The following is an 11983-nucleotide window of genomic DNA, read 5'->3' as shown; positions in this document are numbered from 1 at the left end:
AAGAAGTGAGATATATAGGCTCAAAGTGGACGATCCGGGTGTCGTTCTATTAGAGGTTTTACGGTACTTTTGTAAAGGCGTAACTTCTCAGAGAATTTTCTCAAGAGTTAAAACAAAATCAGTTACACGGTCGTCCGGACCGGAAAAATTGTTTTCGACCCATCCCTGACCCGGAATTTTACCAGTATAATTTTTCGATTTTCACCTCGTTTTAGAAAACCTTCCGGCCCTACGACACCACCTACATGAGCTTCTTCTTAATGCGAACTAATATGATCCATGCCCTTCAAAAACTCGGCAAACCGTTTTGGATGCTCCAAGCGGATACCATTTGGAGGGATAATTTTTTCAATTCACTTGACACAAATCAATTCCAAGGCATTGATATTCTACTCGACCAACAGGGTTACGATGGGACAGCGAATATCAGAAAACGAACTATGAATGGTGCTAATTTCTATGTTCCTGTGAAATCTTCGAGTCAATCTCTTGTGGAATCTTGGCTGTCTTGGCAGAAGTCCGTTTACATAACCGATCCAGATCTAGTGAAAATGTTCTGCCTTCGTGGTGATTATTTGTGTGAATATATTCCATATAGGTATCAAAACTGTATGGGAACTTTGAACTTAAAATTATTATTTCAGTTTGGTTGCCGGCTGGGAATGGATCTATGGAGATCAGACGAATCCACCAGTAATGATTCAAATGGACGGAGAAACCGGAGGAAACAAGGAGAAAGTTCTGGAAAAATACAACTTTTGGTTTTTGGACAAAAATGATAGATGCAAACCGGATAAAGTTTCGAGAGGAGTGATACAGATGGGCGAAGGATCAGTGCCACGTGTCATGACACAATCCAAAAATCGAGAACAATTTTGGCTGAAATTAGGGGAAATATTAAATCAGATTCCAGTTTTCGGACATTATTCGAGCATCTATGGAGGGTTCACATCTCTTTATTTACAGTTTTTCTAAGTGATTTATGTGAAAAATCCATCGTCAAACCTGTAATAGAAGGTCTCTTACTATTGAACTTTGCGCTAATTTTACTCAACTCAAAAGATATACAAATTGTGAACTGATACATTGTTTATCTTATAGAAATTTTTCACCAGTTGAAAACTTTTTTCTATCTCTGACAGGAACCGAGAAGAATTACCTCAAAGTTCAAAATTAGGGGGCTGTTCTATTACAGGTTTTACGTCATCTATGATAATTTTTTTCCTGATCGACCATATATTATATTTGTTTATGTTTCTGATACCAGTAAAATTTGAAATTCTACTGAAATTTTAATCCTTTTCAAAAAAAAAACACTCGGAAAAACCCTTCGCCCTTTTCTGAACCGTAAAAACTACACCTCTCCCAATTACCATCATAGTTCATATCTCTCTGTATCTCTCTCTCTCTCTTTTATTATTTTAGGTTCCCTAACCCACAAAATCCGCCTACCCACCTCTCTAGGCAGATCGTGCGAACAATGATCATTTGTCACTCGATAATCCTTCATTTTTTCGAGTAATGGATAATCCCTTAGTATAAAATACCAAGTCGATACCTTATTCATCCAATACAAACTCTTTCGACATGAGTTTCGTCTGGTCATCAATTTTTGTTGCCGTTCTCTCGGTTTCTGTTCTTGCTCTCAACGAAAATGGTTGGTTTTTTATTCACAGAATTATGAATTTCAGATTTATGATTTTAGAGAACAACTATCTCCAAGAGTTGATTGACGCTGGAGTGTCTCAAGAGACAGCCAACAAACTCGTGAGCATTGCCGTTCAACACAACAATGACGGCGCCGACCCAAACAAATCCGGAAGAACCATCTTCGAATCCATCATCTCTGAGACGAACGCCGCTATTGCACAGGCTCCACAAGATGATCAGGTAGGATACGATGTCTCGTGAAATTATACAAAGAAAGAGTTTCAGGAGGCTTACAAGAGCTTCGTTGAGGACAAGAAAAACCAATACGAGAAGCCAGACTCGGTCGATAACAGCGATGATGAATAAATACTACCGTAATATATTGTCTTGGATTTTCACAATCTATGATTGTTCGCTAATCAGTTAAATATATGAAGTATGTATCTTTTAAGGTCTCAACGGTCTGAACTTTATTCGAAAAAATGAAAACTGATAATATAGTGTGGCGCATAATTATCCAAAATCAAGTTTGTACCAGCATAACACTTGATTAAAGCGTTGTACTGGGCTCAAACTTGCAAAAATTCAAATGATTCATCAGTAAACTGGCCAAGTTTCAAATTATTTGATCAGTTTTGAGTGAGCTATTGTTTGCCAGAGTTACTGTATCTCATTAAAATCACAACGGCGTGCAAGAAAAATTTCGCCGTTCACCTTTGGACAATCGTAACAATACCTCATTCGAGGAATCAATTAAAAAATTTAGTAGCTTTGAATCGAATGTAAAACTATATTTTTACCTATTTTCGGGCTTTCCAGATACATACGTCTAAAGATATACCCGTTTTTATCAGTCCTGGTAGTTGGGCCACCCTGTAGATGACAAGGTGAGACTTGCAGATCTGATTTTTAGGACTAGATTCTTCGTGTTTCATTTTCTGATCTCCCTAGATTCAGACCTTATCGGCTTTTAGACTTCAGTCTTGTTTCTTTCAGATGGTGTTTGCTTTCCGATCTTAAAAAAATCTCGACTTGCAGACTGTTTATTTTTGTTTAGCAAATCACGTTCAGATCCAAAGAATCATGAAATCAGACAAAGTTTGAAGAATAACCAAAAATCAAATCAAGCTTGATGCTGGAAAACTACAAACTCTAGATGGATTCCATCACAGACTTTCGAGCCATACCTAGACTCCCAATACGAAAATGATGTGAGGAATCACAAAGAATCTTGTATCCTTCGTGCCCACAGAGTTTGTGCAAAAAGCTGCACAAAGACAGAGAAAACCAAAACATAAAGCTTCTAGCGTGATTCATTTTCCCACTCCCTCCCGAGTGCCGAATTCCATCATCCGTCTTTGAACTTTGTTGTTTCAAAGCTCTGACTCCGCCCAATTTTGAGGAGGTAGTCTATAAAAAACGGACAAGCGTATCTTTCAAGCCTCATTGAATCCTTCGCTTTCGATGCGAAAAATTCCGATTCTGATCATCCACAATTCTCACATAATTCACACGAAAACTGTCCTCTGGAGGACGGGATGAGGATATAGAAGCAGTGAATGTGGATTTGGTGGAGGATGAGGGATTTTCCGCGTTTCGGACGACAAGCGACGACGTATTCAACTTTTTAGCGTTAGCCATCTTCATCTGTCTTCGTCTTCAGATCCAAACCATACGCTTTTCTTTCTCTCGTTCTGGATACGATTCAGGTCACTGTCCGCACGCTGCGTCTCTCGTCTTCTCACACTATTTCTTTCATATTTTGCCTCTTCCAATCCGTTCCGTTGCCTTCTCAGCTGCTGCACGTAGTCCTTCTGATGATTGGAAATTTCTTTTGTTATTTGCACTTTTTGATTTTTTTCTTCTTGATCCAGCCTTTCTTGATTGCTTTTTGAACCGTGGTTGTTGGGATTCATGATATTCGCTGGTTGGTTTCGTCTTTTTTGCAAACGTATACATAGCTGGTTCCAAACTGACTAGGTGGGCATGAACTTCTGCAATTGTTTTGTACTTTAAGTCTATTTGACACACTTTTTTCTGCAGAAGGTGTACCTATAAAAAGGTAGCGAAAAGGATATCTTTAGCAACCAGTGTTCTTTGCTTTATCAGATTTGTGATTGAGATTGCGTTAGATTTTGAGATCTGAAAATTTGTTGACATATGTTTCTGACCAAGGAAAATTCAAATTCGTTTGTCAAATTGTACTTTACCATAGTTTGAAAAATTAGAAAAAGTAAGTTACCGTACAATCCTGTGATTGAAGGGCCCCCTAACGTTTAACTTTGAGCCAATTTTTCTCGGTTCCTGTGAAAGATGTAAAAAAGTTGTCAACTGATAAATTGTTTATCGTAATGTCAGAAGTGTTTTGTCAGTTGACATTTTTTGATTTCTTTCATAGGAATTAGGATACCGTAAAATCTGTATTAATGTTGCATGCAAGTCTATTGTTCAAGTCACCTCAAGAGTGCAACTCTATTAGAGGGGCAATTCAAATATAGGCTGCAATTCTATTTTTCAAACTACAATTTGAGGTTAAATTTTGAAAAAAAATAGTTTTATTATGAAAATCAACAAAAAAAACAAATTGACCAAAAGCTGCTTCCGCTGCTTCCGTGTTATTTTTTGATTCTGCCCATTTCACTACCATAAGCTTGTAATCCAAGGTGTGTGCTCCACGCTTTCTCTTTCTAGAGTTTTCACCAATTTTTTCAACGTCTTCTACGTTATCCACGTCTTCCAAACTAAGAAAGATAAAAATAAACCAAAAATTAGGTAGGTAGTTAAAAAAAAAGAAATTCGAAAAACAACTGTGCAATAGTTCGTCATGGTGTCACAGACTAAAAATTGTACAGTACTCCCGGCGGAGCCGCAATACTGCTGCAGATGCAATTGTATTACGGGGGCAATTCAATTAAAGGCTGCAAGTCTATTTTTCAAGTGCCCTCGAGGGGTGCAAGTCTATTAGAGGGGCAATTCAAATAGAGCCGCAATATTAATGCAGATTGTACGGTTATTGAGCTCAACGTTTACAGTGTGGGGGCCTTTCTTATACAGGTAAGTGTTGACTATGTGTTTCGTGTCTCGACACGTCAAACCATTCCTTACAATTAGGTTTTTTTCATAATTAAGTACATGTTAGCAATTCAAAAAAATTTGATTACTGTAATAGTCGCAACAGGCTATAAGCCTAAAAACATCCCACTTCTTCTTGAATTCATCTAAAACTCCAAGGATATCTTGTTTTCCACAACATGTTCTATTTTTATTATCGAAAGCTCAAAGTTTGTTTTTCCAAGGTTTTCTGATCGAGGTTTCACCCTATACACAATTTCCACCCAAAAAACCTTACACCCAAATCCAGTCACACTTGTCTTCATTTACCTTTCACTTTATCCGTCATAAACCTGTCCCTTTTGTTTCCTGACCAATTAGTGGGTGTTCTTTCTTTTCGCTAAGTGTATGTAGAACATTTTCAGCTACATATATACAGGCAATAAATTGTGGTTTTTTCATTGGTTCTTGAATAGTCGAATGACATCATTCCCCAACTTTCATTTCTTTTAATCATTCCCTTCTTTCGAATCAGTTGAAGTTTTTTTTGTATCTCCACTTGTTGACGATTAAACTATTTGAAAGACCATAGAAGAAATTTGCCGAGAATCGTGATATTATGATCATCTGACTGATTATCTACATATTTCGATAAGTGTGTTTTTCTTAAAATTTGCGGTGAATGATTTATAGAAACTTTGTTTGAAACTTTCCCATCTGCTGTTTTAGTTGAAAATATTATCCTTGTTTCCTCTTCTTCTGACAAAATAAACTTGATCTCACCTTCCCACTAAGATTCATGGACACGGGTAGGATCATAAGAATAAAGAACTGGTTAGGTTAGGATAGACAATTGCATCACCTGAAATGAATATAGAATAGGAAAAAAATACGGGAGGAAATCCGATTAGATGGATTTTCGTATTCCAGACGTTTTCTTAGGGCTTATGAAATAGGATTTTAGAAGAATAGCCAAAGAAAAAACATGTTTGTTCCGTAACAAAGGAAAATGTGGCGTAATCTGAAAGTTACAAAGGGTTACGGTAGATCGAGTACAAAGAGAGATATTCAAAAAAGGAATAGTTTTAAATTGACTATTGGAGTTAATAAATTTCATAAAATTTCGAACTCTCCACCAATTGATTATTTTTGATATGATTTTATTGTTGGAATTATAAAACTGTCCCCTCGGTGTATGCAGACTTACTTTAGTGCAAAAACTCTGATTTTTGTACTGAGTCTGCATACGCCGAGGTGACAGTTTTATAATTCCGACAATATTGTACTACACATTTAATTTTGCCGTGCTGCACTGCACAACTTAATTCGTTGAAAAAATTCAATTGATTCCTAGCATATTTCCTCTAATGGAAGCGTCAAATTAAGCTAAATTATCTCGATTCCTGTGAAAGGTAGAACAAATTTGTCAACTGATAAACTATTTATCATAATATTAGCAATATTTTATCATTTGAAAAAATGTTGATATCTTTCACAGGAATCGAGCTGAAAGTTGACTGTCCGGGTGGGCTTCTATTAGAGGGACTACGGTAACGAAATTTTCAAATTTCAATCTTGGTCGTATCTGTAAATTACTCCTAGTTTTCAAATCCCCAGTCCCACCTGACTCTGCTTTAGGCATGGATCTAGAGAGTAACAATTATGTTTTTTGTTGTTCCGATCCCAATCTTCTTTCCTCTGACTCATACATAGCAAAGAGAAAGCTTTCCATAGCGCGAACGTTACATCAACAAAAGTACGTGACTTTCAGTTTTAAACCATTCTCCCTCGTATCCATGCCAAGATCTCAGATCATCATTTTCACTCGTGATAAAAAAGGAAGTTTCTATCTATACACACAATTCCTCAAATAGTTGCAGATACTGAAAACATATGAGACTATAAAATTTGATAAAAGACTACGTCCATTCTACATTGTGCCAAAACAGGGACTAATAAAAACGAGTTCAACTACATTTTCTTGATCTCCTTCGCACCCACCTCATTGTTTCCTAATTTCTTTATTCATCTCTCGAACGGTGCCGCCGCGGTCAATGGCTATCATTGGCAGGAGCGTGGAAGAAGTCGTGAAACCCGTTCTCTGTTTGAATAAAGAGATTTTTGCCTTCTTCTTCAGCCTATTCTTTCATCGCTTTTCCTCTCTTTTCTTTTCGTTCCCTCCTTGCGGTTTTCGCATGCTTCAACACCACTATCACGTAATAGTCCCCTCCCTTTTTTTTGGACAATCAGCAGGTGGGCCCAAGGATCGAGTTTCCGATGATCTCCTTCTTTCATTTCCTCCGCATTTTAATTCTCACAGTTTTCGTTTTTTTTTTCAACCTCTTCTTCCAAATCCCACCTACTTCAGTTTAGTTTCTTAGTTTGACCATCCGCACGTTTATCGTTTCTCTGTCGGTAGTTGTAAAACGTTTCCGTTTCTGACTTGACTTTTGAACTTTCTCAGAAACTAGACCCTCTTTTTGTAACAACCTTTAATTTTTCAGTTTTATCTCAAATGCGTGTGTGCGTGGTTGGCGCCGGAGCGTCTGGCTTGCCGGCAGTCAAAGCTTGTCTAGAGGAAGGCCTTGATGTCGTCTGTTTTGAGAAGACTGCTGATATTGGAGGACTGTGGAACTATAGACCAGGCCAGAAGGACGTGCGTTTCAGGGGTTTGCAACTTTATAATTTTTTAAAATCTTTAGATCGGAGGCACCGTTATGGAGAGCACCGTAGTCAACACTTCAAAAGAAATGATGGCTTACTCTGACTTTCCACCACCAGCAGACTACGCCAATTTCATGCACCACTCGAAAGTCATTGAATACATTAAAAGCTATGCAGAGAAGTTCGATTTGATGAAGCATATTAGATTCAGCACACCAGTCAACAGAGTGAGTTGATTCCTTATTTTAGAAGAAATCTGAAAATGGCTTCAATTTCAGATATCCCGAAACGAAGAAGGAAAATATATTGTTTCGCTACAAAGTGGAAAAGTTGAAGAGTTCGACAAGCTGATGCTGTGCACTGGACATCACGCTCAGCCATCTTATCCAGAGCTGAAAAGTGATTATTTCCTGGCTTCAGTCGCTTAAAAAATCGTTAATTTTCAGATTTGGACAAATTCAAAGGAGAAGTTGTTCACGCTTACAACTACACTAACACCAAAGGATATGAAGGAAAAGATGTATTTCTTCTAGGAATCGGAAATTCAGCTTTGGATATTGCAGTGGATATTGCAAAGATCGCAAAATCAGTCACTATCTCAACCAGAAGAGGAACATGGATTTTCAACAGAGTCAGCCAAGGAGGAATGCCATACGACGTCCAATTGTTCTCCCGTTACTATGACATTCTGCTCAAAAAACTTCCACACACAATCGCCAACGATTTTATGGAGCATCGTCTTCAACAAAGAATGGATCACGACTTGTACGGACTCCGACCAGACCATAGATTCTTCCAACAGCACCCAACTGTTAATGATGCTCTTGCCAACCTTTTATGCGCTGGATATATCACAATCACTGAGGATATTGACACATTCACAGAGGATAGTGTGATAGTGAAAGGAGGAAGAGAATTCAAATGTGATATCTTTTTGACTTGCACTGGATACACTTTCGGATTTCCGTTTGTCGATTCGGATATTGTTGAAATCAAGGTGAGATTTCAAGTTTCATTTTTACGAGAATCTAGTGTAGAGAGACAGAATACAAAAAAATTCTTTATGTCTGTAGTTTAGACATGGAAAATAACGTACAGAATGACCTTGTAGTGAGTTGATAACAGTCAAAAACGATAACACGTTATTTTCAGAACCAGCAAGTGCCGCTCTACAAGTATGTCTTCCCACCAAACTCTGACAGTGTAGCTGTAATTGGACTTATCCAGCCAATTGGATCTATCGCTCCAATTGCTGAAATCCAGAGCAGATGGGCAGCTCGAGTGTTTTCTGGGAAGTGTGAAATGCCGAGCAGTCAAGAGCAAGTCAACGATATTCAAAAGAAGAAAACAGCCATGAAAAGACGATACTTCGATAGTATCAAACATACTATTCAAGTGGATTATATGACATATATGGATGAAATCGCCGAGGTTATTGGATGTCTTCCACCGATGAACCAGTACTTGTTCCAGTATCCCAGATTCTGGATGAAGTTGTTTATGGGTGCCAATGTTCCATATGTGTATAGATTGGTCGGTCCAAATTCATGGGATGGGGCGGAGCAAGCAATATGGACAGTGCCGGATCGAGTGAAAAAGCCGTTGAAGAATAGACAGTGTAGAACAAGAAAACATAAGAAAAGAGGGACCACAGTGAGTTGATTATAAGTTCAAGAGAAATGATAGATCAGTATGAGCCTAGTATCTGTATCCTGTTCGGCATTAATACACCAGTAACTTCTAAATTCCCCAGACGTATTTGTTTTCAGGACGAGTATTTCCGATATGCCACCCAAAAAGTGATTGCCACCAACATATCAATACTTTTCTGCTCTGGTCTTCTCCTCTTCTGCTCCACAACGTCTACTCTTCCACCAGTTGTCTATTTCCTCTCCTTCTTCCTTTTCTTCACTCTTTACGGTGCCACTCTAATGTGGTTCGACTTACAGTATGACATGACCACTATCTTCTAGATCCAAATTTTATTTTCCATGAATTCCTTCTCCCCGAAAACTTTTAAACCCTGGTCCAAAATAAATCAGGAACGAGCTTGTGTGTGATGTTCTGAGTGTGATATTGCTTAATTCTTTGTAGATGTCGATTTAGTATTCCGTTTTTGTAAATAAAATTGTTGCTGCAAGAACTTCATTTGAACAAATTGAAAATCAAAACTGGGTATTTTTCAAGATTAGGTCTTTGAATCTTGATCCTAGAGGACTTCAAAAATAAACTCATTCCCAGAACCTTCAAAAAGACCTTAAAAAGAAATTTATCTACACAAAATGTTTCCGATATTCCCATGGTATTTATTAATGCTTTCAGTTACCCAAGATACATAAACTTCTTGATCTGTAACTGGTTTTCTGTTTTTTTTTTTGGTTTTCAGGTCATTTCTGTTTTATGAACCTCTTTTTTTGCGAACTGGACAGGACATGATGATTCACAAATCAGTCGAAATCTGTGGTTGCATGGTGTAAACCCAGTTTTGAAATGCTTTTGATCATTGCAGGTTAACTCTTATTTTGAACAGAACATTGAGATTGTCCAGTTTTGGTTTCGATTGTTTGATTTCAACCAAAATGTTTTAAATGAAAAAAAGTTTCAAGTTTGTTGAGTTGCTTAAAAATTTTATAAAATAGTAATGTTGTGATTTACTACATAAAACCTTTAATAGAGCTCAAAATTTTCAACTTTGAGTCAATTTATCTCGATTTCTGTCGAAGATATGAAAAAAAAATTGTCAACTGATAACTTGTTTATCATAAAATAATAAACATTTTATCAGTTGACATATTTTTGATATATTTTATAGGAATTGCGATATTTGAGCTCAAAATTCAATATTTGGGTGGCACTCTGTTAGAGTGTTTACGGTAGGTTAATATAAGAACTGAAAAAAAATTGAAGAATTGCGTTTAATTTTTTAACTGAACGAGTTTTTCACAGCTTTCATGAACTTCACATCTGACTATGACTATGAAAACCTTTTTAAAGAAGGGAAACCAATCGTGTAATATTTAGCACTCATAGGACCACAACGCCATAACCGAATGACGACAATATTTTCTACTCAATTCTCTGATTTTCAAACTCTCATTTGTTGCTCTCTAAGACTTCACCACGTCACCAACTCCTTCACAAGTGTTTACCTCTTTTAGAACTGTCATCTTCGCCCATTTCCGTTCGTCTACTTCCTCGTAATCCACTCCATATAAGTTACTCTTCCATAGTTTACCTCTACTAACCGTTTACAAGTATTTTACTCACTTTTGTGTATAAACACGTCATCATCATATGAATCTTTCCGTCGGGTTGGGTTGAGTGATGATGCATGGCGGTGGGCTGTTTGAATCCTTCTCTCCCTCTCGAAACTTGTTGTATTAAATTTGGTAATAATGTATATAAAAAAGAAAGGGTGTGGATGGACAACAGAAAGTAACCAGAGAGATAGAAAGTGAGATGAAAAAAGAGAGAGAAAAAGAGGAATCATGGGTAGTTTTTGTGCAATGTAGATCCTCTTATGACGAGACACTACTGAAAAGCGAAAGTGGACGTGTGTTGAACATAATACCTGTATTGGATGGCTATATGGGGCTTTTTGCCAGTTTGAATTAGTTTTAGTTATGTTCCTTTTCTTTTGATAGTTTCTTTGGAAACTGATAGTTGGGTTATCATGGTTATCATGGCAATCAATCTCCATTAAATGTTCAAAAACACCAACAGAAGATGAAAGTATCGAACTACTCTCTCATTTCATTGAGTTTCGTATCAATTTCACAATTAATTGAACATGTTCCTCAACAGTTGAAATGTGGATATTAAGATTTTCTCTGAAAGTTTCGGCTATTAGATTTTCGCTGCAGTTTCTGATCTGGGCAAAACTATAGGAATTGAAAAAAACTTCAGTGGTTTTCTATTCGAAAACAAATCAATCATCGAATCTGGTACGAAAAATTGGAGCTATGAAAGAAAAACGCCGGTGGCCGTGGCCGAAGGTCTCACAACGACAACTAAAGTAACCTAAAAATGTTTTTTGAATTTATTATATCTCGATTTTCATGCGTTTTCAGTCAATTTATGATGATCAAATTTTTCTTATGTTCCGACTTGCTCGGATAAAAAAAGCAGAAAGCCTTAAGGCAGTGAAAAAATAAGAAAATGAAAACATTTTAGGTTACAGTTGTCGTTGTGAGACCTTTGACCACTGTCCATCGGCATTTCTTGTCCACAGATTCGATATTTTTGTACCAGCATAATACAAAAACGAGTGTCGTTTTTTAAAAGTAAGTAGTTTGTTAAAAGTAAAAGTTTTTCTACTTCCCAAGGTAGTCCTATTATTTTTAGGAAATTCAACGAACTCCGACAAGCTATGACTCAAGTTCCAAACGTTTTTGCTTTGGATTTCTATAAAAGCAACTGACTATGAAAAACTTTTCACTTGACCTGGAATTTGTTAATCGTTCATTTTTTATTATTTCTTCTCACGATTCTCAAAATCGTAATTACCTGAAACCGTAAAACCTGAAATAGAACGGTCAATTATCTCAATTACCATGCAAGGTATCAAAAATGTGTTAACTGACAAAACACTTCTAACACTTTATCAATCACAAGGTAA

General features: G+C 37.0%; 4 protein-coding genes across 4 annotated transcripts in view; 3 read left to right on the top strand and 1 right to left on the bottom strand.

Moving 5' to 3' along the window:
• The window catches only part of CBG11524, a gene marked incomplete at both ends in the record, with an annotated part of 1559 nt that extends 584 nt beyond the window's left edge, over positions 1-975 (top strand). Inside the window, 2 exons of the mRNA XM_002635233.1 lie at positions 216-598; positions 645-975. Coding sequence (XP_002635279.1) covers positions 216-598; positions 645-975 — 714 coding nt within the window. The remainder of the gene's footprint in view (positions 1-215; positions 599-644) is intronic.
• Positions 976-1292: 317 nt separating this feature from the next.
• CBG26857 lies at positions 1293-1376 on the bottom strand (the record flags this gene model as incomplete). The annotated part of the gene is made up of 1 exon (XM_045236438.1): positions 1293-1376. The coding sequence occupies one exon, from the start codon at positions 1374-1376 to the stop codon at positions 1293-1295; it is 84 nt and encodes a 27-aa protein (XP_045099151.1).
• A 211-nt stretch (positions 1377-1587) lies between these two features.
• Positions 1588-2016, top strand: CBG11525 (the record flags this gene model as incomplete). Its single annotated transcript, XM_002635234.1, has 3 exons — positions 1588-1657; positions 1706-1890; positions 1936-2016. The coding sequence occupies 3 exons, from the start codon at positions 1588-1590 to the stop codon at positions 2014-2016; spliced, it is 336 nt and encodes a 111-aa protein (XP_002635280.1).
• A 5200-nt stretch (positions 2017-7216) lies between these two features.
• Cbr-fmo-4 lies at positions 7217-9338 on the top strand (the record flags this gene model as incomplete). Its single annotated transcript, XM_002635235.1, has 6 exons — positions 7217-7357; positions 7404-7592; positions 7644-7764; positions 7812-8362; positions 8518-9018; positions 9135-9338. The coding sequence occupies 6 exons, from the start codon at positions 7217-7219 to the stop codon at positions 9336-9338; spliced, it is 1707 nt and encodes a 568-aa protein (XP_002635281.1).
• Between the last annotated feature and the right edge of the window lie 2645 nt (positions 9339-11983).

This window comes from Caenorhabditis briggsae (assembly GCF_000004555.2).
Source record: "Caenorhabditis briggsae complete genome, chrV, whole genome shotgun sequence".
In the NCBI taxonomy this organism is placed as follows: domain Eukaryota; kingdom Metazoa; phylum Nematoda; class Chromadorea; order Rhabditida; family Rhabditidae; genus Caenorhabditis; species Caenorhabditis briggsae.
Note: the sequence above shows the minus strand (reverse complement) of the source record. Positions and strands in the feature narration are given on the sequence as shown.